Source organism: Lonchura striata, chromosome 9, assembly GCF_046129695.1.
Source record: "Lonchura striata isolate bLonStr1 chromosome 9, bLonStr1.mat, whole genome shotgun sequence".
Classification (NCBI taxonomy): domain Eukaryota; kingdom Metazoa; phylum Chordata; class Aves; order Passeriformes; family Estrildidae; genus Lonchura; species Lonchura striata.
Window position 1 is genome coordinate 19,724,741 of NC_134611.1, and position 24,288 is coordinate 19,749,028.

The following is a 24,288-nucleotide window of genomic DNA, read 5'->3' on the forward strand; positions in this document are numbered from 1 at the left end:
TTCTTATTTTCTGTTTTTTCCCCTTTTTGTTTCTTTCAGGGTTGTATAAAACATTAAGAAACTCTAAGGAGTGGCATACTCCTCATGTGAACTTCACACAGGTCCGTTGAGGATTTTTTACATGATCATGTGTCTGGGTGAGGTCTGTTTCTTCAAATCTTTTGGCTGCATAGATGAGCACAGTGTTACCTTACAGCCAACGTCAAATGAAGTCCGTGTTTAACTTCAGCCATTTTGAGTGTTTCAGTGCTGCCTGTTACAGACACAAAATACTTTGCCTGGGGACTGATGCATCACAGAATCACTGAATCATAGTATGTTAAGGGGTTGGAAAGAATCTTAAAGATCATCTAGTCCCAACCCTAACCCCCTCCCACTCCTGGCCAAGGGCAGGAACACCTCCCACTAGACAGTGTATCATAACGTATGCAGTAAAGAATTTCTTCCATGGGTGAACTGGTGGTGTTAGGCTCCTCAAAGGAAGGCAGCACAGAGGGCATTTCTTAAACAAATGGTTTATTTCGCAAAGCCGCTTGGTTTGTGTGACGCAGCAGCAGCTCACACTGGGAACTGGCAGGGTCCATGGACAGGGCACCTCATGCCCAGGGCTGTGCAGTTGCAGGGATGCCACTGAAGGCTCAGTCCCGCCAGGCGCTGACTTCAGTGCCTGACTTCAGCGGAGCGCATTCCGAGCCACTCCAGCGGGCCCGCTGGGCGCGTGTGGGAGGGTGATGGCCTGGACGTCTCGCCACTCCTCGTCCTGCAGCGACTTCTAGCTGGCAGGGCCCGACGCCAGAACACAAAATGGCGGCTGCCAGGGCCCAAAATGGCCGCCGCGCAGCCTCCCTCGTGACCCAGCCGGGTCCGAGCCCCGCGCGCGGCGCTGTGCGCGGCGGGCCCGGGCTCGCGCTCCCCGCAGGCCGACACAGTCACGTGACGCGGCGGCCGAGCCAATCGCCGCGCGCCGTGGCCGTGCGTGCAGCGCGCGGGTCCCGCCTCGCCTCGTTGTGGTGGAGGGCGCCATTGGGAGCCGCCGGGGCCGCCGCCGCCGCCGCCATGGACTACGGGGAAGGTGAGGGCGCTCCCCCGCTGCAAGGGCAGGGCCCGGCCGCCGCCACCGCTGCCGCCGTGGGGCCCGGCTGTGACTCAGAATGGCAGCGGCCGCTTTGTTACGCGCAGGACGGAGCCCCCCTCACCCACGTCCTCGTCCTCCAAGCCTGCCGCCACTGCCGGGCCGGGGGAGCTGCGGCGGCGGCCGGCGGCGGGAGGGCTGCGCGGGAGGAGGGCCCTCCCCGGGGCTGGCGCGGGCGGGCGGGCGGGAGCGCGGGCGGGGGCGGCGCTCCGCGGGGCGAGGCGCCCTGGGGCGCGGGGGAGCGGGGGGCGAGGGGGGGGCGGCGGCGGGCGGGGGGCGCGGGCAGAGCCGGGGGGAGCTCGGGGCGAGCTCTTTGAGGGGGTCGTGTCAGGAGCCTGGAGATCCGACAGGAGAGAGAGCCGCCTCTTGTTGCGGCTCCCTGTCTCTCCCCTCCAGCTCTTGCTAAGCACTAAGTCATTCTCACTGACCCATCCTCTCCAGCTGAAGACAGAGATTGGAGATTCCCAGATACCCCCATGCATTGTGGTGTGAACATGCCCAGTGGGTCAGTCTCAGGTATGAGCTATAAATACGTCTAACCTGTAAAAAGAGTTGGGGCTGAACAGTCAGTGTTAACAAAAACGAAAAAGGAAACGGGTTTTTAAAAGTGCGTAACATGGTTTGAGTGCTCATGTTGTTTTCTGGAGGAGTGGTAACTGTCTGGGAGTGAGACTTGATTTTCATCTTGGGCATGTCAACGTGACCTGCACAGTTTTTCCAAATGAAAAACTGTGAGGAAAAAGAGTGGGGATGGGGGGATGGGGTAGAAATACAGACTTTTCTTAAGATGATGCTTTTTTTTACATAAACCAGTATATTCTTACAGAGTACTATTTCTGTTAAAAAGAAAGGATATTTTCATTTTTTATAAAAAACAGAACCTGTAACTGCTTGGGTTTTACTTACTTTTTGCCCTCTGAAGTTTACTTTAACAGTTTGGAAAGGAGTATAGGAAAAAATATAAAGCCAAGTCCAAAAGCTACCTTTTTTTTTTTGCACTGTCAAAAGTACTGTGTGGATAAAACAAAAAGGAATGCACATACTTTGGTAGCATGATCAAGGTTATGAGTTTAGAAAAGACTCCAGAAATGTTTTGACATCTGTTGCCAGCATGCAAGCAAGCGTTAAAACGATCTTAATATAAAAGCTTTACTGATACTGTATCCAAGCTGTGTTTACAGATCCTGTCAAATAACTGCTTGCTGTTGGGTGTCTTGGCACTCTTGCTGGCTGTTATATGGAAATAGCACGTTGTATTACAGATGCATCTTTGATTGCAATATAATTTTGTGACACATTTCTTGAGTCTTAGTTTTTTCCTCCCCCCAGTTACATTGTTTTGTGTTTATCTTTCTGCATAGTAAAATTAATAAATAGTAAATAAATAAATATATTGCCTTGTGTTTTCATCTTCTGTACTGAGTCCTAATTAAATGTCCACTTGATTTTTAGAATGAGAGTTTTTTTTTTAACTGCCAGTCTAAGTATCTTATTGGAATATTCACTATAACTGTTAACCAGAATTTGCTTTTCTGAGATCTGATGACACAAATATTAAACTGAATCCAGGCTCATTGTAGGGGAAGTAACTAATCAAATGTGTATTGTACAATTAGAGTGTTCCTTTCATTTGTTTCTGTAATAATAGTTTTCATAGTGTTAATTGAACTGTTATTTATAATTATTACAAAATTTTAATTACGATGTATACAGCTTGAAACTTTTACCGTGACTGTTTATACATTGTATGTACATGAGCAAGGCATGCATAAAAATTGTTTTACCCAGATTCTGAACAGGAGACTGAAGGCTGTTTTGGTAGGTTCAGAAGACAGGCAACAGAGGGTGGATGCTGGGAATTCTCATCTTTGCCTAGTTTTCATTTGAGCTCTTGGCAAGGTTCTTCCTGTTGGAGACTTTCAGCCAGTGGGAGGCACTTTCAGTTGTATGTCTGACTCCTGTGATTGCACCATTGTCCCTTCCTGATGGCTCAGTTTGAGCCTAGAGTTGATATGCTCTTTGGAATAAATTGTTAGTATGGTTAGCAAAAATATTAATGTTAATATTTTACTTACTGCAGCTAATGTCCTTTTAATCTGGAAGGGGAAGTGGCCTAATGACAAGGTTGTGATCTGAACAACCTAGGCATGGTTTTATAAAAATATAATGTGCCTGGAAAAAATAGTGCTTCCTATTGCATAATGGACCCTTAAGCTTCTGGTAATCAAAATTTAGCTTTTTTAATTTATAATTTATTTTGCAAGATTTTTCTCATTTCCCATTTTCTGAAGCCTTTTCATCTGCTTCACATCAAGCACACTGTTTAAAATAATTTCTTGTCTTTATGCTGTGAATATGATTTCAATGTTCTCTGCTCTAATGCTTTTTCTTTTAAATGGAGTTCTTTGTACCAAGAGATTCTGATATTCTTACGTACTGTTTGTTTGCTTTGTTCTTTTCCTTTGGAAAATTTGATTTTTCTTTACTGGCTATTAAGATTTATTTTGCAGCTATTTTAAACAATCTCTCTACCAAATATGACTTTTTTTTTATTTTTAATTAATCTGAAGAAATACATATACATTAACATTTTAATTTTTAAATTAAACTTATGTTTTAGTATCCCATTATTTTTATTTTAGAGGCAATATATTAATTTCACCTTTTAAGTAGCTCTTCTTCCCTCTTTTCAATACAAGTTCAATACAATCTAGAAATTAAAAACCGGACAGCTCTTTGCAAGTTCTTGTATTTCCATACTTAAGTTCAATGGCTCATTCATCCACAGGGTATTTATGCAAAAAGCTGCATATGCCAAAACCTGATTTATTCTGTTTATAAAATCTTTGTTTCAGATGCTTTGATAGTGCCTTCATCTCAGAGGATCACTCTCTTCCTTTTTAAACTTTCAGAGCAAATATGGACCACTGTTTTAAATTTCTTTTTAGTTCTGTGATTTTCATAGATGCACAGATACAATGTTTCTTTGATAAGCAGTTACTATTCAAACTTAAATGAACTACTATTTTGAATTTTTGGTTTGAGACACTGGAATACAATTCCTGCTGGTTTTTTTGTAGTGCTTAAATACATGTTCTCTCAGCATGTGAAAAAATTTCAAATTTAGTCTGCACAGACAGGGAATTTCTCTATATCTCTACTGGTGGTGACAATGATTATTAATCATTTACTACACTAAAGTCCTTTCTATTTTCATGTATCTAAATGAATATTTACTGCTGTCTTGTATGTTTCCCCCTTTTTAGGATAAAGCTTGTCTGAAGAACATGCTTTCAGAATAAAGTTTAATACCTGAAGAAATACTATATTTGTTAAGTTGAATGCAGTTTTTTGGTCATGCTCTGGTCATGCATAAAGTATAAAATGTAGGAATGTTTGGTAAAGTTTGCAGCTGATGGTTGAACCAGGAGGGCAGTGGTTGGAATGATAGATTAACTGATCAGCAGTGTGGAACAGTTAATGAAATAGTTGGAAGGAGTTTATAAGATCACCTTCAGTAGATCAGGTCAAAAGTGTCTATCCTACCTCACCAATATCCTGCATGTTACTCTGTGTTTGGAGACATGGAACAAGATGTACAAGTACTCTTTTGGTGTATTTATATGCCTTCACTGGTTTGCAGCTTGAGGACTTTCTCAGTCATAGTCTGTTACACATGTCTTGCATTTCTTGTCATTTAATTTATCCAGTTTCCGTCTTAAATTGTTGTTAATCATTAGTAACTTACTACTTGTAACTCAGTTCTGGGACTTGTATGTCTGCTCTGTGAAAAGTGACTTGGATTCTTCTTTAGCTTGTTACTTGTAAATCTCATTTGCTCCCTCCAGTTTCTTGCAGTAAATCATTCAAGTCATCATCCCTCTTCATGTCTTTGTACTTTTTGTATGCTGTGTTAACTGTTTTCAAATGTGAGTATATTATAATGTAGGTAAATGCAGGGCAGTGAGTCTGGAAAGGGATGAATAAATTGTTCAGTGTTAGGGAGGAGATGGTGGTGATGTCCTGAAGGCAGGGGTTTGAGGATTTCAGGGACTGGCATAGCTCTATAGCAAGACTGCTGATGTTATGTAACATGAACTAAGGAGTGTTGAGCAAGTATGGATGTCAAGAGTTACCCTGTGATTCTAAATCGTATTTTAGTGTTTGCTTTCATGCTAAAAATTATAGACTAAAAATGTTTTTCAAAATGAGTTCTTTGCACATGCATGTTTTTGTGTTTTTTCCAATGCTGAACTGCTCGCATATGCATAACACTGGTCCTTAGTTCATGTGCTGTAGTAGAATTGCATTGCAGTGGCAGGGATCTTGACAGTATGTTGTGTTCTGCCTTGTTGGATGGTTGATTCAGTTCTCAATTCTTAACCTCACTGATTCTGTGACATCTTAGAGCCTGTAGAGAATAGGGAACAGTTGAAATTAAGGTGGATTATTAGTAGCTTTCAGGTCAGGTATGTCAGTTTTCAGAATGTTAGTGTCTTTTGATTAGTTGTCCTGTATTAAAAAAACTTAACAATGTGGATCTGAGGTTAATGATCCTATGGTCAGTCTTAATTTCTGTGAAACTGAGGTTATTTTCTTGACTTGTCTTCTCTTTGCTGGTCTGCCTCTTTATGTATACAGTCTTATGCTGGATTAAGTGCAGATCATTCAGAAACACCAGAGAGAAACATTAGATGTTTTTATTAGAAACCTCATCCATTTCTTTTTGCAGTAACTCTTAGTAATTTAAGTTGGTGATGGGTGATACTACATAATCAGTATTTTGAAAATATTTTTTGTGCTATGGTTTTTGAATCTTTATTGTATGTTCAGAATAGGAAAAGGTGACTTCTATGTTAGAAGTTTTTTTCTTTTCTCAGAAGTATGACCTCTGATTTTTTGTAAAGTACCTATGAGCATTAGAATAAAAAATCAGCATTAGGTCTTTATATGTTGGAGTCTCTGTTCAGGCATGCTAGGAATATCTATGTAAAAGTGTTACAGTCATATAATTGATATCATTTGCAGAATTCTCATTGTTGACAGATAGAAGTAAATTACAATGACTTGGTGCTGACAATAACTAGGTACAAATGGGATATAATTTATATATGTATTTTCAGCACTACAGTTATTTTCATTAAATGATAAGCACAGAGAGTTACTGTATTTCTTTAAATAGGACAACTTGTTATGACTTCAAGAGAGCTAATTGTCCTGGAAAAGTCAGTGGTTTACATGTGGAGATACTGAAATGTATAAAATACTCTCTCTTGTCAGAGTAAACAGCTACTTGGTTTTATTTTTATCCTTCCTGTGTTCATTGTGTATTCCTTCTCTGTGTTACTTTTTCTGTGAATCTTGACTTGCCAGGTTTTCTTGGTATTACCCAAACCTTGTTGTTGGTTGGTACTGGGAAGCAGTTTTGGTCTTCAGAATGCCAGTGAAGTGCAGATTGTGTACATTGCAGGAAGACAGTGGATCATACTCTTTATGCAGATCTCCAGCTTTGTTTTATAGCTTTGAACTTGAGTGATTTTGCCCAGAATTTTTACGCAGACCTTCCGGTGCTGAGGAGGAAGTCGGTTCTTTTGCCAGAATTCATTACAGGATGCTGAGATGTTATTAAGTGACATCAGTTCGACCATGAAATACCGGCACCTTAGCGCAGTTAGTGAGCTGCAGCTCAGTGCTGATTTGGATGGATTTTTGTTTGTGCTGGAGGGCAGAAAATTCTTTTGTTTGACTGTAGCCTATATACAGAGCCTGCACTGCAGCATGATAGCTTGTAACCCTTTGACCTAGGGTCTCTCAATGTGAGTGAAGGTTTCTTGGGGCATTGGATAGAGAGAGCTCTTTGTATTCTTAAAGGGTTGGAAGTGGTATTAATTCTCTACAACTTCAGACATATTCTACATCAGGTATCTTCATTTAATTTTCTTAATTTATGATGATTCCAGCTGATGGAAGTTAAGAATTTAAACTAGATTACTTAATGGGAATTCTCACTTGCTTTCTTTATAAACGTTTTTCTGCTCTTTTTTTAGACATGGACCGGGATTATGGGCATGGAGGCTATGGTGGCCCACGATCCATGGACTCTTACCTTAACCAATCCTATGGGATGGAGAGTCATGGAGGTGGAGGCGGAGGAGGTGGTGGTGGTGGTAACAGGTAAAATAATCCTTCAGTTGTCCCAAGAATCTATCAAATCCAATTTAAGTTTAAATCATTCTTCTAACTTAAGTGTTCCTGAGGCATGTTGTTATGATTTTGTATGAGCACTTTTATTCTGAGTCTCCATGTTTGATAAATACTGGCAAATACTAAACTGTAAGTGCTAGATTCTTGTAATAATCAGCATTTTTGTGGAAAAGTTTGACAGCGGAACAGTGCGTCTGAATGAAAATAGCAAAAGTTTTGTTTTTTCAGTATTGTCCAGTAATTTCTAGTTGATTGGCTTGACACACCATTTCTGACATAGCAGACTAGACCTAATTGGTTTAGTGTCTTAGACTGAATCTATCAACATTCCGTTTTCAAGGAACATTTAGGGTATGTGTTCTTTGGTTTAAATGTGCAGTGGTCAAGTGATATTGGTATTGAATCTGAAAGTCATGTCCAGATTATTTCATTGGAAGGTACTGTTTACACTTGAAACTGTGTGCATGTTCTGGGCTGCTTTGTAAGTTGGAATAGTCTAAAACTAAAAATTCTGATGCAGTGGTCTGAAAGTTGTGTATTTAATGCTAGGGTACTATTTGCTCTTTCAGATGAAAACAATAGGGAGCAGCTGATTTGATTTAGGTCTTAAAATTGCATTCAAAGAAGCATACATTTCAGAGTAGTGATTCTATCTTGGAGGAGATAAAATGTGAAGAAAACTTAGATAATCTGATGGTTTTCTTGTGTGCATCCTTGAATTTTGTCTGGCTGTTGCCATATTACCGTGTGGTTCCTGTCTGTAGTCACTGTGGTGCCACTGGGGAAGGACAATACTAAAGAGGGAGGCTGGAGAAGTGTTGTGTCTTGCTGCTCGGTTCTATTAAGCATTTTAGTTAAGTATAACTTGTTTAATAATGAACGTTAATATTGATTTACAAGTCTGAGCAGAGATTCAGGAATGAGCCGTACCTACCATATAGTAATCTGCATATGATGGAGGTTGACTGAACACCAAAATGTCACTTGCTGTGTAACCTAATGTTATGCATGGACTTTTTCTAGTGTCATTTTCTGTGTATCTTTGAGTCTTCTGACATGAACAGATTTTAAAATGAAGGCATTCAGTTTACTGTAGTGCAGTTAGTAAGTTGAGTCTCTTGTAGGTTGTATTGTATCAGTTAAGGGATTATCTTTCCCAGCTGCTTAATCACCCTGTTATAACCCTGCAGGGACACTAATGTGTTTCCCTTCCAGGCAGTTACAGATACTGATTTCTAGCCTGACACTGCCCATGTCCTAGGCAAAGCAAAGTCTTGATAAATAGCTGAAGATTGTAGCTCTTGTTGCTTTACTCTGAAATTCCAAGGACTCTTTTTTTTGTCCATTGTGCATGCGTTGGGGAGACTTGCAGAATCTTGAGTTGCTAGACCTAATGGTCTGCAAGTGAAAGCTGGATACACTAAAGACTATGAACTTTTTTGATTGTGAGACTGAATTTTACAAGGAAAAAAAATTTCAGAAAGAACAAGTGTGAGCAGAAGAGCATATGTATTTTTCCTTTAAAATGAGAACTGTAGGGTACTTGGAACTCACAACTGTACCACTAAAAAAGCCAAATTTTTTTTTTTTTTCTCAGTTCAGAACTAAGCTGCCTTTTAACTGCTGTTTAACTGTTAGACTGTGAGGGTATGATTTTGAAGAAAGGGGAGTTTGACTAGGTTTTGAATGTCTGCAGGTGATTATTTTTGTGAGACTAGGGCTGGGCTCCAATAATGTTTTAGTAAATAAATGTTGCTGAAAATTTAAGTAAACAAAGTTCAGGTATACTGAACTTTAGAATTGTTTGTAACAAAAATGGCTCAGATAGCTTTCTGTCTGGTCATAGTGTGAATTGCCCAGCCCTAATCAAGATTAAACAATAACACAAATGTACAGATCAGTATAGTATTAAATTGATTTTAGTTGATAAATGTCAACTGATAACTTGTCTTTTGAAATGTATAACATTAGTAAGCTTACTTTTTTTTCTCCTCACTGTGCAACTTTTCCAGGTTTGGACCTTATGAGTCTTACGACTCCGGGTCTTCTCTGGGTGGGCGAGATCTGTACAGATCTGGCTATGGTTATAATGAACCCGAACAAAGCCGCTTCGGAGGTAGTTATGGTGGTCGATTTGACAACTCCTACCGGAATAGCCTTGACTCTTTCGGAGGTAGAAACCAGGGCGGGTCTAGCTGGGAAGCACCTTACTCCCGTTCAAAATTGAGGCCTGGGTTTATGGAGGACAGAGGAAGAGAGAGTTACTCTTCCTACAGCAGTTTTTCTTCACCCCATATGAAGCCTGCACCTGTAGGCTCTCGGGGGAGAGGAACGCCTGCTTATCCTGAAAGTGGATTTGGAAGCAGAAACTATGATGCTTTTGGAGGACCATCAACAGGCAGAGGCCGAGGCCGAGGAGTAAGTACAGAATCTTTTCAGATTCTTTTCACTAGACACTCTTTTAAACCCTTTCAAGACCACTGCTTTAAAATGAGCGCACTGTTCAGTACAGTGTGGGGGTTTTGTCCAAGCAAACAATCATGGTTGGCAATATTGTTTATCCCTTTGAAGCTGTCTTCAAGTAGAATCCAGTCCCTCTTTCTGCTGAAAGTAATGAGTAATAGACTAGTTGATAAGGTTTGTTAAATCTCTCCTTTTGTTTGAAAGGTGAAGATAAAAGTAGTAGGTTTGGTCTAAAAGGGATTAAAAGGACTTTCATTTTTCCTTGTAAACACTAGCATCTCTGCTGCTGGTGGGGAAATTTTTGAATATTATGAAAGTTGAATTCAAAGTCTTCTGAAGTTTTGAGTAGGTTAAAGGTGCAATGTATAAGCAAAAAATAAAACCCAGGTTGTGAACACTCGATCAGTTTTTGGTTCATGAAGGGAAAAGTTGAGCTGGTTCTTTAATATGTTGAGTACATGTTTTATCAAACATCAAGTCTTCTTTTAAACTTAAATTCTTATTCTGACTTGTTTACTAGAAGGGTGATGGGGAGCAAATGGCAAAGGTGAGTGGTTAGCAGCTACAGTGATTCTTTCTCAGAATTAAAGCATGGTTAAAGGGGCATCATCAACTTGAAATCGGGTCCTTCCACAGAACTGAAATTAATTTCCACACAGTGTGCCTAGTCCTCTCACTTGTATTTGCTTTGAAGACTTAAGTTCTAAGTGCCTCTCAGTGGATTCCGTTCCAGTATGGGATGTAAAAAGTATATGTCCTAGAAACAACATTATTAACTGTATGCAAAATAGTGGATCAGTTTGAGGAAGTAATGCTTGATGTTAAATGAACTAGGGGGAAAAGAAACGCAGCAGAAGAGAAAAAATAACAAAACCCCAAACCTGACAGAAATACTAACTTTAGGTTGATGGTGTCCCTTTGTCTTGGTTTTATAATCCCAATTTTGATTATTTTTTTTAAGCACGAAATACTCAGTGAACACCTTTCTGCCTGTACCTCTAGGTGTAACTTTTCTTTTAAAATTTCTGAGTGTGCTATATTTCTTTGGGCAGTGATTCTTTAAGTTTAAACTATACAGCTTGAAGTGTAGAGGCAAATTATTTTTAAATGGATCTTTTATATGCTTAACATGTGTGGTGGTTTTGTTCCAGAAAGTCTACTTCGCAGCATTCTTGAGTATTGTGGTTGCCATATTCAACTTTTAGCTCAGATTTGCACATGGCTGTTAGCTAGCATGTAGCATGGTATGAGAAAAAGATTCTAATCTTCATTTCTCTGCTTGTGAAGCTGAAAATGTTACATTTTTAAGCCTTTATGCTGTTCTGAACTCATTTAGATCTGAAAAGCTTTGTGCAGAGTTACAATTGAGTTTTTTTTAATTTGCTTTTGGAATTTATCCTTTTAATCTTTCATGTAATGAAGGAGAATGTAAAGGCTAGACTACTTACCATATGTAAAATGCATTGCACCTTTAATAGGTAGATTGACTACTTAAAAAAAGCCGAATTTGAAATTATCAAGTGCGTACTTCATGTCAAATTTGTCTGATAAAAATGTACGTGCTAGGTAGTCTATTGCTAGCTCAGCTAAATAAATTAACATGGAGATCTTGTGCATGGACTTCTGATTCTGGAAAGTGCCTGTTTTGGTGCATTCTGTCTGTAATTTAAAATCTGCTTTTAAGAAGTCATACTTTTCTTAAGGGTTTTAAAGTTATTTTTATGATATTTTGACAGTGTAATATTAATTCTCTTCTCATGGAAAGAGATATATTTCTGCTTATCCAAGTCACTCATCCAGTCTGTGGGCTCTCTTCTACCCTTTATTAATCAACCAATTGAGTTAATATTAAGAAGTATGTTAGCACTTCTGAAAATATTCCAGCTACCTAAATTCCCCTCTTCAGATTACTTGTTTATAGTCTTCAGAGAGATAACTTTCATATACAAGTATCCCCAAATAACTTACATTTTGATCTACATGACTTCCATAACTACATAGTTTTAGAAATAGTGGAAAGGTTTAGTCTTTAAATGAAATTTTCATTCCTATTGCTGCATTGTTTTTATATCACTCTCCAGGCCCAACTTAAAAATTCTGATTTTATTGGGCTTCCTTCAATCAATCAGTGTTAAACACTGGGCAACCTTCTTTACTCAGTTTTCAGATCACTATTACATAATTTTGTGTAAGATGCAAAGTAAGGAAATTTTTTTTGAAAGCTTCTTTTTTTTCCTTAGTGTTGGAAACTGAGTTGTTAAGCTCTTTTTTGTTTTCCCAGAGGCAGATGGAATTAATTATCTAGAGAATCTGAAGAGAGGAGCCAAGATGTTAGGCTGAGATATGACAGATATGTTCATTGCCTGGACAATGGTTCTGAATAAGCAGAAACACAGTTTATGCATAAGTATTAGTTCTACTGGACAAACACAAAGACATTGCACAAATGAACAGACCAGGAGCTTAAGTTTCCTCCTGGATTTTGCTCTAGAACACAGATTTTAGTTAAGGTCACAGTCATACTGGACCAAGTAGTTGTTTTATTGACATTGCTTTCATATACTAATGCCTTCCTCTTGATTTCACTGATTTTCAGCATATGGGAGACTTTGGCGGAATGCACAGACCTGGAATTGTCGTTGACTATCATAACAAACCCAGTCCTGCAGCAGTTGCTGCAAGAGGAATAAAAAGAAAAATGATACCACAGCCATATAACAAACCTGGTGGGACATTTATCAAGAAACCCAAAATGACAAAGCCTATTTTGAAGCTGAGCCAGAAAAAATCACCTAGTAAGTAGCAAGTGTCTAAGCTTTTAAATTAAAATTACTGATTTTTTTATTCATTAGTAATTACTTCGTTTTACTATTCAGAAAGAGGGCTGCCTATGCTGTTTTGTAATTCTATATTTTCTACCTTTCAAAAATTCACGGTGGATTTTAGGAATTTGCATGTCTAACTTTTCTTCTGTAAAGATAATTTGCTAAATGATACTGAATATTTTGGTGTGTTCAGACATATGCTATTGAAAAATATCTCCTTGAGACTTCATGATGATAGTTCCTGGAGACAAATTTACGCCACTAAAAATAATGTCAGAGCTCAGGTTGTCTGAAGGGACAATGCCTGACAAATACTAAAATGTGCTCTTGCATGAGCCTGGGCCCTGCTGTCCAAATTCCTTGGATATAAAAAGTAATGCATCAACTGTGATGCAGTTAAAATAAAGATATAAGGCGTGGGTGAAGAGTAGAGGGAAAAGGAAGGAAACTGCAAAAATGGCAAAAACTGTTACATAATAATTTATGAGAGGCAGAAAGAAATTACTCCCACTTGTAAATTAAATGCTCTAATGACAAGAAGAACTGTAAATGAGATAGATTGAACTAAATCCAAACTGCAATTTGTATTAGTGATGCTTGGTTTCTTTAACTTCCATAAAGGTATTCTACAACTCTAATATTAAATTTTTATATTGCAGTCAAAGTTGGAGAAAAAAGTCACTAGTGAGGTTTGAATTAAGTAATTGCTTTGAAGGAATGTAAACTTGAGTATTATGTATTGTGAACAGAAATCAGATTTTATTTTTATGCTTGTGATTTCCTAGTAATTTTGATCTGCAGTGTTTTATGTAGTTTGGTTTTAAATCACCTGTGAAAATAGTTTAAAGTTCCTGTATCTCATAGCCGGCAAGACAAATGCACAGACACAGCAGAGACTTCGAGGCATAAATTCTGGTTTTGATTTTTTATTCTGGTTACGTTATTATGTATTACATAACTGTTTCCTTAACTGTAATGTCAAGAATACTGTACAGATTCCAGGAACGGGCTGTATAGAACATGTTCCTGTGCCTTTTGTATAAGGAACTTTAATGGTGGTCTTGTCAGATTTATTGTTATGAAAAGGGTCTCTAAAATGCACATCCCAGTTCTTTCAGTACTCTTGTACATTCTCCTTTCTAAGCTAAGTTCAGGCAGAACGCTTCTAATTTATTATTGCATCCCCTTCACTGATTTCCAGAATCCAAAGACTGATACGTAATATTGGTGTTACTTTAGGAAGTGGAATAAATAGTGCCTGCAAGAATGCACCTGTCCTGTGGCTCTGAGATTAGGGGGAAGAAAATGTTGAGTAGTTTAACACAGTTTCTGAAAATTGAACTGAAAGACCTTAGCAGTACCATGTAGTTGAAAACTAAAAATTGGGTAACAACTAAGAGAAACTTTGATGCATTTGGTATCTATTGTATGAATGAAAATATCTCAAAATTGTATTGTGCTTTCAACCTTGAAATGCTTGTTTTGGATTTAGATATAGGTGATTGCTTCTGAAAGTGTTTAGTTTGTATTTCTAAGGTAACTGATTTTACATTTAACAGTATTACTAAACTATGATAAATTGTAAATGTGGACAATCTTCCCTGCATGACAAGCTGATTTTTTTCCTAAATATCTTATTGTCTTAAAATGAATTGTCAGTGACAGCATTTTTACATTGTTTCTCATTTTATGTTAATAGACATGAAGACATCTTACCAGGATTCTACTGTAGAGGTAAAGATTCCCAGAACTGGAAAATGTTTTGTTTCTTGAGAAGTTCACATAGTATACCTGAAGACACATAATTCTTAAGCTAGAGTTACCAAATTAAACATTAAACTAGATAAGTTTTTCTGAACACAATCTTATTTTTATTTTCACTTTATCTAAAACAATCTTATTTTGATGGCAGTTGATTTTGAGTGAAAGGTGTAGCTTGTGTAGATAGCCTGGAAAGTGAATTTTAAGGCATATTTGTAGACCCTACCTGTTCATGTAATGCACAAGAGAACTCTCATATGAACACTTCTCCTGTTGCCACAGGTAGACAGCTTGAGCTCATGCAGCTATGACCTACTTGGGTGGGTACAAAGGAGATCACTAAACAGAAGTGAGGAGAAATGGCTAAGACATAATACACATCAAGGAGAGAGGGTAAATAAAAAAGGGTCAGTGTTAAAAGGTGTTTTCTGATAGGGTGGGAAAGTTAGTCCCTTCAGACAGATCAGTTGCAACAGTGTGAGAGTGTAAGCTAAGCAAATGTGTATGTGTGTATATATATATATGTATGTATGTATGTATCCTGATTTAATGTTGCAAGACTGGAATGGCATTTCCCTTCTTTTTGAGTGAGGGTTATTAACACCTTCTCAGCTAAGTAAAAGTCTGGATTGGAAGTCAAAATGTTTATATATAAAACAATTTTGATTATGAAAATAATTCAGTAAGGCATTATGGAGAAATGCAGAGCTAGAAGTGTTTGTACATGGAGTTCCACAAGATAATTCACTTTCATAGTCATATTTAAAAAATAGCAAGTAACAGGTCATTAGAAATAATGTAAATAACCCTTTCTGGATGTAGAATGGCTTTTTTAATTTATTGATTTGACTTTATTAGGACATTGAAGTTGATACAAGTGGTGCAGTTGTTATATATGAAGACTTTACAAGAGATGCTTATGATCTTGGATATCAGACTTTTGGAGGTAAGTCAGTTTGCTTTGTCAGGTAAGGTATTGTAGGTATTCTATTTGTGAGACTTTGAGAGAATACATTTTGTAAGCCTGTATTTATGAACTCTAGTAATTATTTGGTAGCAGGGCTGCCTGGTTTTTGTTTAAAGAGGCCAAAATTTTAGGCTGTGGAGATACAGTTATTTGTAACATCCATCCATTACTTGATTGTTTTTTTTTCATGGTTACTGTGTCTCTGCTCTCTGATCATTCCAATATGTTGTTGTGGGCTTTTTTTTGATTTGTTTTTTTGTTTGTTTGTTTTTTTAATTTTTGCGGGGAAAAAAATTGTGGTCTTCTATACCTGCTACCATTCCATTGCATGAATGTTGTTCATCCCACTGGTTCCTCACCCATATCCTATTATTTATCCCACTAGCTGATCAACCTCACTCTTAAGCCTTAGGTGAGTGAAGTGGATTCACTTTTAATAAATGGATTCAGTTACCTTGGAGAGCTACTGTCAGGAATGCAGGATCTATTTCATGTACAGTCTTAATGAAACAGGTTTATTTTTAGTTTTCATAAAAACAGTTCAAGTGTGTATTAACTGTCGTGATTCCAGACACATAGAAAAAGAAATCCAGTGGTAAAGCTGAAATTACTTTTAGTCCCTTTTCCTTGTATGGTGCCCTATTTTCATATGGCATAGTCTCATTTTATGGCAGGATGGGCTGGAAATTTGCAGCCAAATGAGTGTTTCTTTTCTTCAAGCAATAGTAAATATTTTGAGTTTATTTTTAAATTGTGTGAGTTTCTTTTTGTTTTAAAAGTTAGCATAAGTACACTGAAGGACAGAGGGAGTTTTATATATAGATTCAGGTCTCCATTCCCCAGCTTATCACAGGAGAGGCACTTCAATTTATGAGCTTGAGGGTCAAAGTAGAGGCCATTTCATGCCACAGAATATCATACCAGATAGTTTTTACAGCGATAATACAAGTGATCCTTTGGATATTTCCAGGGTTAGTGGTAATGCAGTAAATGAAATTTAAATCCTGAGATCAGTATGGGAATTGCCTCTGTGGGCAAGTAGGTGGTTTTTTGTTTTCAATTTGAATTTTTAAAAAAATAGTCTCATGGACAGGGGTTTTTCTCCTCTCTGGATCACAGTAAATTTTGAAATTCTTTGCTACAAAATGATAAACTGTGGGATAATCAGGAGCTGCTAGTCACGAAGATGTTCTCGATCCACAGGGTGTTTTGCAGTCTTGGTCTTTGTGCATGATGCTATTTTATCTTCCTTTCTGTTGCTGTTTGGATGGAGGTAGATTTCTTGGAGGCTGACTTCTCTTCTAAGGTTGAACTGTAAAAGAAAACAAAGTGATCCTCTTTTTTTCTGGTCTGAAACTACTCACTGAATAATATTCTAATTGTTTCCCTTTGTCCATAGACTTCTAAAGCAGACATAGAAAAGACAAACATAAGTGTACTTATGCAAAAAGTTAATGTCCTTGGAAGTCTTAAATGTTGTAGAATCAAATTATATTCATTTACTCATTGACACTTTTGCTTGTATACCAGGTGGTAACTTAATCAAGATCTTCTCTGAAGGTCTGCTTGGGTACTTTGTTGTGTGGTGAATCTGTCCTCTGTCCTTGTCTCTTTCTCCCCCACCCCCATTAACTGGTTTATTTCTTTGGCTGAAAATCTTTGGAATATTTTTATGTGAAACCAAGTGAAATCTAGTGGGTAAAAATAATGAAGTTGTTGAATTTCAGTTTGGGTGCCATACTTTGAAGCAACACTCTTGTCTCATTTATGAGAACCTTTGCTTTCACTTTTGGGACCTGCCATCTCAGTAGAAGAGATAGCCTTTAGTTGGTTTCCTTATTTTAGGGGACTGTAGCAAGGGACCCGTTTTTGTAGGGGTGTTCTAAAACCATGGGAGAATTTTAAAATTGTGCTTTTCTCTATGCATTTCCAGTTACCTTTTTCTGGTCACTTACTTGAAGAGGCCTTTTTAATAGCTAAGCACAACAGGGAAGGAGTTTCTTCAACTCAAATTTTTTTATGATTGTAAATTACAGTGTAAAACCTTAGCTGCAAAGTTGAAGGCAAGTGTTTAAATTGGTTGTCTCTAGAGGGGGAAAACAAAGCAAAACTTGCAGAATATTTAAGAAAGCTTGGAACCATGTGTTGCAAGAATTTTCTGCATTTTGAAGTGTTTGTGGAGGAGACAGGTACTTCTGCTATTGTTTGTTTTGAATTTGGTTTTTAATCCTTCAATTATATGTTAAGATGGCAAAGGAGAAGCTAAAAGTGAGGAAGAAGAAAAGCGGCGAATTGAGGCAAGAAGAGAGAAGCAAAGGCGTAGAAGAGAAAAGAACAGTGAAAAATATGGTGATGGATACAGGTTTGTGCTGTAAATTCTGTGTTATATGCAGTGTTTTTCTTGCCCTTAATGCCTCTCTGAAAACACATGTTTTTTTCCTTTGGACTGATTTTAGGAAAATAAAATTATATTTGATTAATCTAGCACTTACCCTTTGTAATATAAAAAGTCTAGTTTTTTTAAAAAATTTATTTTTCACTTCAAGTAAATGCTAGACTTTTTCAAAGAATGCTTTTCCTGTTCCCTTTATGATTGGGTTTGTCAAGTGTCATCATTTTGAGGAGTTTTAATAGCAATATTTAATGTATTTCTCTTGATAGAATGGCATTTACTTGCTCATTTTGCAAGTTTCGAACGTTTGAAGAAAAAGAAATTGAATCACATCTGGAGAGTGCAGCTCACCAGGAGACATTGGATCATATCCAGAAGCAAACAAAATTTGACAAAGTAGTGATGGAATTTCTTCATGTAAGACGGCTGGTTTTGATCTGTATAATACTTTTACATGAGAATAGTTACAATTTACCATTTATTTCCAAAATGTACTTTATTTGCCATTAATCATTTTGTAGATGACTTTTGGTGCAGCACATACTACTAAAAGTCAAAACAAATTAAGCAAGTTAAAAATCTGTATAGTACTGTTACTTTTACAGTTGAAAGTAGTACCTTAAGAAGTAATAGCAATTATTTACAGTTTATTATAAACTGTATTGAATTGTTAAAATCTGAGATAGTACTGGAATGTAGACAATTGTACGTCATAGGTATTTACAAATTTTTTTCCCGTTGTAGGAGTGTATGGTGAATAAATTCAAGAAGACAGCAATGCGTAAGCAGCAGACAAGTAACCAAACAGAGAATTCCCAAGCTGCTGAAAAAGATATAATGGAAGGTAATTTGGAGCTCTCCTGGTCTTTTCTCCTTTTGTTCTTCTTTGAACTTCATAAAATGCATAAAACCAGTTAGTTTTCACATCTTTTCTGGACCTGGTTAAGATTCCTTGCTTCGTTTCTGATATAGTGTGGAATGGAAGCACAACAGGAGATGCCAAACCTTGTTAGTTAGGTATCCACGTAGCCTTGTCAGAAGGTGAGAACATCGTGCAAGGTGTCTGACAAACAATTCTGCAGGCTTTGCCACAATCTCATTCAGTATAAGGCATAAGGAGTGCTAAGAGGTGGATGCAAGTAGACTGAAAGAGAGTGTAATAAAGCAATAAGGTGATAGTGGTCAAATACAATGGCAAGGATTTGGAAAAGTGTAAATATGAGAGTTGCTGTGGTTTGGAGCGACAGTGTAAAAAGGAAGAGTTGGAGCATTTTTTTGCTTACCCAGGAGGCATCTCAGCCTGGATTTTTTTTCCCCTTGGCTGCCCTACAGATAGTTTTCTGGAGCAATTCATGTGTCCCTGCCTTGCTGTGCCATATCCTCCCCTTTGCTTGAAGGATTTCAGAACATGGGCTACAACCAGACGAGACATCTTTGACTATCTTTATTTTAGGCTATAACTATTTCAGTATTACCTAATTTGAACTTAAATACTAAAAGCTACTTAAAAATGGATATAGGCAACATCTTAACAATCCCACAAATTCTTTTGTACTTTCCTTAAGTACTGGAGGGCCTATTTTCCTTTGTGATGAGAATGTTCCGTTACCAAGCTAATATTTAAAATTGCAAGAGGAATTGGATTCATGTCCTTCTTCCTGATAGTGAGGCAGGGCAAGGAAGTAAATTAGGTTTTATAAGAGGTAAAGTAAGTGCAATTACTTCAGTCAAGCTTTGTTTGCTGTATCAAAGTGTGTATTTTTAAGGATATTGGTTTTTGTTGGTTGAAAATAGATGCATTTTTCTACTTTGCATGGGTCTTTTGTAGTCTGGGAAGAAGGGAGTATTGAAGTGAAAAACTTCCTCTTCCAATATTGCCCTCAGAGAGCCTAATTTTGATGCCTGAATTTAGGTGACTATTCCTCAGTGGTTAAACATGTTAACAACTGAGAGCTCTTAATTTTTGGGAAAAAAACAAACAAGCTACTTTTCCAGTTGCCTAAAGTAATGTGTTTTGTGTTAATGATTTATTACGTCTTCTCTGGCAGGGGTTACGGCTGATGACCATATGATGAAAGTTGAGACTGTTCACTGCAGTGCTTGCAGTGTCTATGTTCCTGCATTGCACAGTTCTGTTCAGCAACACTTAAAATCTCCTGATCACACAAAAGGAAAACAAGTAAGATATGACATACTATTAAAAAATAAGTAGATGGAAAGTGTTACAGTCCTTGGTGCAAGTAATTTCTAAGTTCTTGTTGATATGACTTGTTCTCTAAGAAGCTGTGATGTCCTTATTGCACTTCGTAAGTTTAACACCTCAGGAAGTAGCCAGCACTTAAGCACCCCAGCTAATGAAATATTGGTGTACTTAATAGCTGCCAGTAGAAAATCATGACAGAGTTACTAGAAATCACTTCTCCATTTGATGAGGATATGCTTTACAGAGTTTAAGTATTGGAAACATTTTGTTATTCAGATTGAAAAGCAAAAAATCTTTTTTTGGTGATTATCTTTTTAATTTGAAGACAGCTGAGAGCAGTCTAGAATTAGAAATCATGTTGTATTTATCATTATAAATTATAACAGGGAGAAACTTTAGGACTGGTAGAAGGGTTGAAAGTGTAATGAGTATGATAATAAGCAAGATTGGTAAAGTTACAGGTTTTTTAAGTATGAGTTTCTGTGATTGTGGGATGTTGTAGAATGTTTTGAGTTTGAAGGGACCCTGAAAATGAGCAGAATCGCCTTCAACAATATGTTAGACTGTGATGGAGAAGCCTGGATGTTGTCTGTAGATGAGAACAGATAACTGGTTGTAGTCCATTATGTAAGCAAGACACATCTTTTGATCAAGCTAAAGCAACGAGCTATAAACACTACTAAACATAATTGGTTAGGTACGTTTATGTGGTTTGGACTTATGTACTGAGAACAAGCAGTTCATACTGTAGTATATTCATTATTTTATTTACAGAAACTGACCATGAATTCAAATTCATGTGACAGTTATTATAGGAACATTATAATTATTCACTGTCAAATTTGTTTCCTAGGCCTACAGAGAACAAATAAAAAGGGAGAGTGTTCTTACTGCCACCAGCATCTTGAATAATCCTATAGTCAAGGCACGATACGAGCTGTATGTGAAGGTGAGATGCAAATGGAAAGAAAATAATTGTTTGCCCTTTTCTCCGTGTTGATAGAGTTTAACCTCAGTCCTCTCTTTTATACAGCTCACAGATTGAATATACTTTTAATGTATTTTGCCATTCAAAAAGCATTCTCAGATAAATTGTTTTGCAGCAAAAATTACCACCTTCAGATTCACCAGCTTTTGGTTGTAATTTAAAACTTGTATTTAGGCAATTTTAAGTTGGATTCTCTAGTAAAAAAAGCTTCAGGCATACATCGGCAGTGCCTTTAATTTGTAATGTTAACTGCAGAGCACAAACCAAATTACTCCCATCTTTACATTTTGAAGCAAAAGCTCTAGTGTGTGGGTTTGTACTGAAGTATAGTGTGCACACTACTCAGCTACTTTTTATTCTGTACAATTTTTAGGGTTCATGACAAATACAAAAGCTTACAACAGTAGTTGATGGGATCAGAGCATTTAAAAGGCATGGAAACCTGTGTTGTAGATATATGGCCTGATAAACAGGTGAATTAATTTTAGCAAAGTGTAAAATCTTTTCTGCTGGGCCACTTACTTTGCTAAGTGACTCTATAATACTGTTGTTAGCTATTTCTGGATTACCTTTAATTGATTCATGATTCTGCCTGTACCATAAAAATATGACTCTTTCAGACAAAACAATACTGTCTTTTGGAAATATGGCAAGCCAGTGGCCAAATTAATTGTGATTTAAAATGTCAACTTAGGCTTGTCCTGAAAAATTATGTATGGATGGGTATGGGAATCAGTTTCAGACTGTTGTGTATCTGTTAAGGAAGGGTTACAAATTGCCGGGTAGCAGAGCCTGGAATAGCTGCTGGTGTTCCCGGCACCTCTTCCCAGTTCCTTATGCCTGGTATGCGTAGTCCAATACAGCCCCCTAGCGGGAGACTGGTAAAAGGGAGAATGGAAATTTGCCATTCTTCAGTTCAAAAACAGAGGAGAGAAAAACTTGCAAGATTGTCTTCATAAGGAGACCACTGACGTTTTCACAATGACTAGCACTGCTGTTTTTTGTGGTGGACTGAACTTAATACACTTTCACCAGGACCTGCTTAATAAGATGTATCTGGCTCCTGGTTATGCAAATTCCTTTCATCCTTATTCAAGTGTATAATTAACTGAGACTGAAGTAGTTCAGTTTTCTTACACAGCATGTGATGGAGCAGAGCACTCATGCATTCAGGACCTGCAGACTTCCAGGAGAGTGGGAAATCTTTGTTATAACATGGTCTCAATTCTGCTTTCTTTGGGTTAAATCTAAAAAGCATATGAACAGGGGAAGGCTGAGGTATGTCATGCTGAACAATTGTATGAAACGGAGAAAATATGAAACCATAATGCCAATGTGTTTAAAGTACTGAGAAAACTGATAATTTTTCTAGCTTGACAATGGAATGAATTTCAGGCTAGTCAGTGTAATAAATTCTGGATTTCATTTTCATTTTTGAGGAGTATGCCCTTTTTCATAGGAATATTCAGAGTGCATGAAGACTGTAAATAAGGAAAAGCAGAACAAAACTCTTCTGTTCCAATTTGGTTTTAATTGGGGAGAAAAGGGAAGCAGCTCTAGTTCTTAATTAAAACATGTTGAAACTTAAGCATGTAATTTTGATTTCTGAATGTTGAAGTGAAATCTGTGTTTAGCATACTTGGCTTTTTCTCAGTGCAATTTCTGCTTTCATTGAACAAGTTTATTGGGATATCAGTTTCCCATGTGCATAAAGATGTGGTATGCTAGTATTAAATCCAACCTATTTTGATTTTCTTGCAAAAAACCCCACAACTAAAAAGCTGTATAAAATAATGTAGCATTTCTTAGTGGCTGCCCCTTTCATTCACTGAAATGAGGAGTATAACTTTATATTTGAAATAAATATCAAGGTGTTTGTTTTCAATCTTCTACTTCAGGGTGAAAATCCTTTTGAAATTAATGATCAGGCTCAGGAGCAGCAAGCAGAGGAAGAAGACAAAGCTGATGAGCCAGCTGAGGGTGAGGAAGAGGAAGAAGAAGAGGAGGAAGAAACTGAAGAACAAACTGACTTCACTTTAGACCACACTGAAGATAACTAAGTGCAAGAAATGAAAATAAATTAGTGGGGACAAACCAGCTTTTCATTTCTGCTTTCAAGTGGTTCAGACTTTTTAATAGTCTCAAATGTATCTGAAGGTTCCCCACTGTATGCATGCATTCCATTTCATGGAGAACTTGTTTATACTCTGTGTTTCCGATTTTGTTTAAAATGAAATTAAGACTATTTTAGTTGAGCTTTTTATAGAAAACTGACTGTTAAAGCTGATCAAAACATTGTGTTGTATATTTTTTTAAGCATCCTATTTTTTTGGTGTGTGTACTGAAAGTTGGATATAATAACTTCTGATCTAATCAGTTGAAAAGGAAGGCATGTCTGTGGGGTAAATATTTGAAAAGCTTTATGGTGTAAGCTTACAAATGTTTACCTCATAGTACAGGATGAGTAACTACAAAAATTGTGCTGTTGAGTGTGGCTATTTGGGAGACTGCATTGCACTCTGTATAATAGAGTATGTGTTTATAATATGCCTTGTAGCTTTTTGTGATAAGATGTACCAGTTTGTAGCAATAAAATAGGTAAGAAATATTACTGTTTTAAATGTCTGTAGTTTAAGTATTTCAAAAATTTCCCCGTGCTGACTACTAAACTGGTTTCAAATTAAATCTTGATTGATACTATAATTGAAGTTTATAGTTGCATCTTAAGTGACTCATTTATTGCTGAGTTTTTATGTATTCAGACTCCACCTACCGGGACAGGTAAGTACTTGGGCCCTCATAGTGTGCCTGGGGGAAGTGTACTTTTGGGAATTACAAGTACACCTGTGTTTTTTCTGTGGTTCCTGCTGATGTAGCTTTTGACTAATAAGAACTGAAAATGTCTGATTTGACTGGTTCTAAGTGCAGTGAAGTAACTTGCACCTTTTTTCCCCTAAATAAGGTAACTTGACACAGTAACCACTGTGGTAGAAACGGAGATTTTTTTTTCAAGATCTCATAATGTGATGTTGTACATTTCTTTTGGAGAGCCATTGTGATAACAAGTAGTCATTGCTGTGTAGAGGTGGTAAATATTTATAATACTTATATATAAAAATACTTAAAATCTTACCTGCAAACCAATATGCTTTTTCAGAGATATATTTTTGAACTGGGGAAGGTGTGCAAGTGTTACAGAGGAATACTTGATTCAGATATTAGGCCACCTGAAATCCTAATAGCAGTCAACTTTGAAGAGCGCTGTGTAGTGCTTTTGTGTAGCTTGAAGAGTGAAAAATCTGACAAAGAGAGAGGAAACTGAGTTTGGTGTCTTGACCTCTTGTTTATGGCTT

General features: G+C 37.4%; 1 protein-coding gene across 2 annotated transcripts; it reads left to right on the plus strand.

Annotated features, from left to right (window-relative positions):
* The first annotated feature begins 948 nt into the window (after positions 1 to 948).
* ZNF326 (zinc finger protein 326) lies at positions 949 to 23,638 on the plus strand. Of its 2 annotated transcripts, XM_021526453.3 has the most exons (13): positions 953 to 1,072; positions 1,574 to 1,648; positions 7,180 to 7,306; positions 9,349 to 9,754; positions 12,396 to 12,594; positions 14,324 to 14,358; positions 15,244 to 15,331; positions 17,600 to 17,714; positions 18,014 to 18,161; positions 18,489 to 18,588; positions 19,793 to 19,923; positions 20,801 to 20,896; positions 22,834 to 23,638. In XM_021526453.3, the coding sequence occupies exons 1-13, from the start codon at positions 1,057 to 1,059 to the stop codon at positions 22,993 to 22,995; spliced, it is 1,698 nt and encodes a 565-aa protein (XP_021382128.1). In that variant the 5' UTR covers positions 953 to 1,056; the 3' UTR covers positions 22,996 to 23,638. The 2 variants fall into 2 exon arrangements, with proteins under 2 accessions (XP_021382136.1, XP_021382128.1); XM_021526461.3 differs by lacking the exon at positions 1,574 to 1,648 and having other exon boundaries at positions 949 to 1,072.
* The last annotated feature ends 650 nt before the right edge of the window (positions 23,639 to 24,288 follow it).

Excerpts from the sequence above, each read along its gene's own strand:
- ZNF326 (XM_021526453.3), top strand. Across the intron at positions 1,649-7,179 it reads GCCCAGTGGGTCAGTCTCAG|ACATGGACCGGGATTATGGG; the intron begins GTATGAGCTATA and ends CTCTTTTTTTAG. Across the intron at positions 18,589-19,792 it reads TGAAAAAGATATAATGGAAG|GGGTTACGGCTGATGACCAT; the intron begins GTAATTTGGAGC and ends CTTCTCTGGCAG.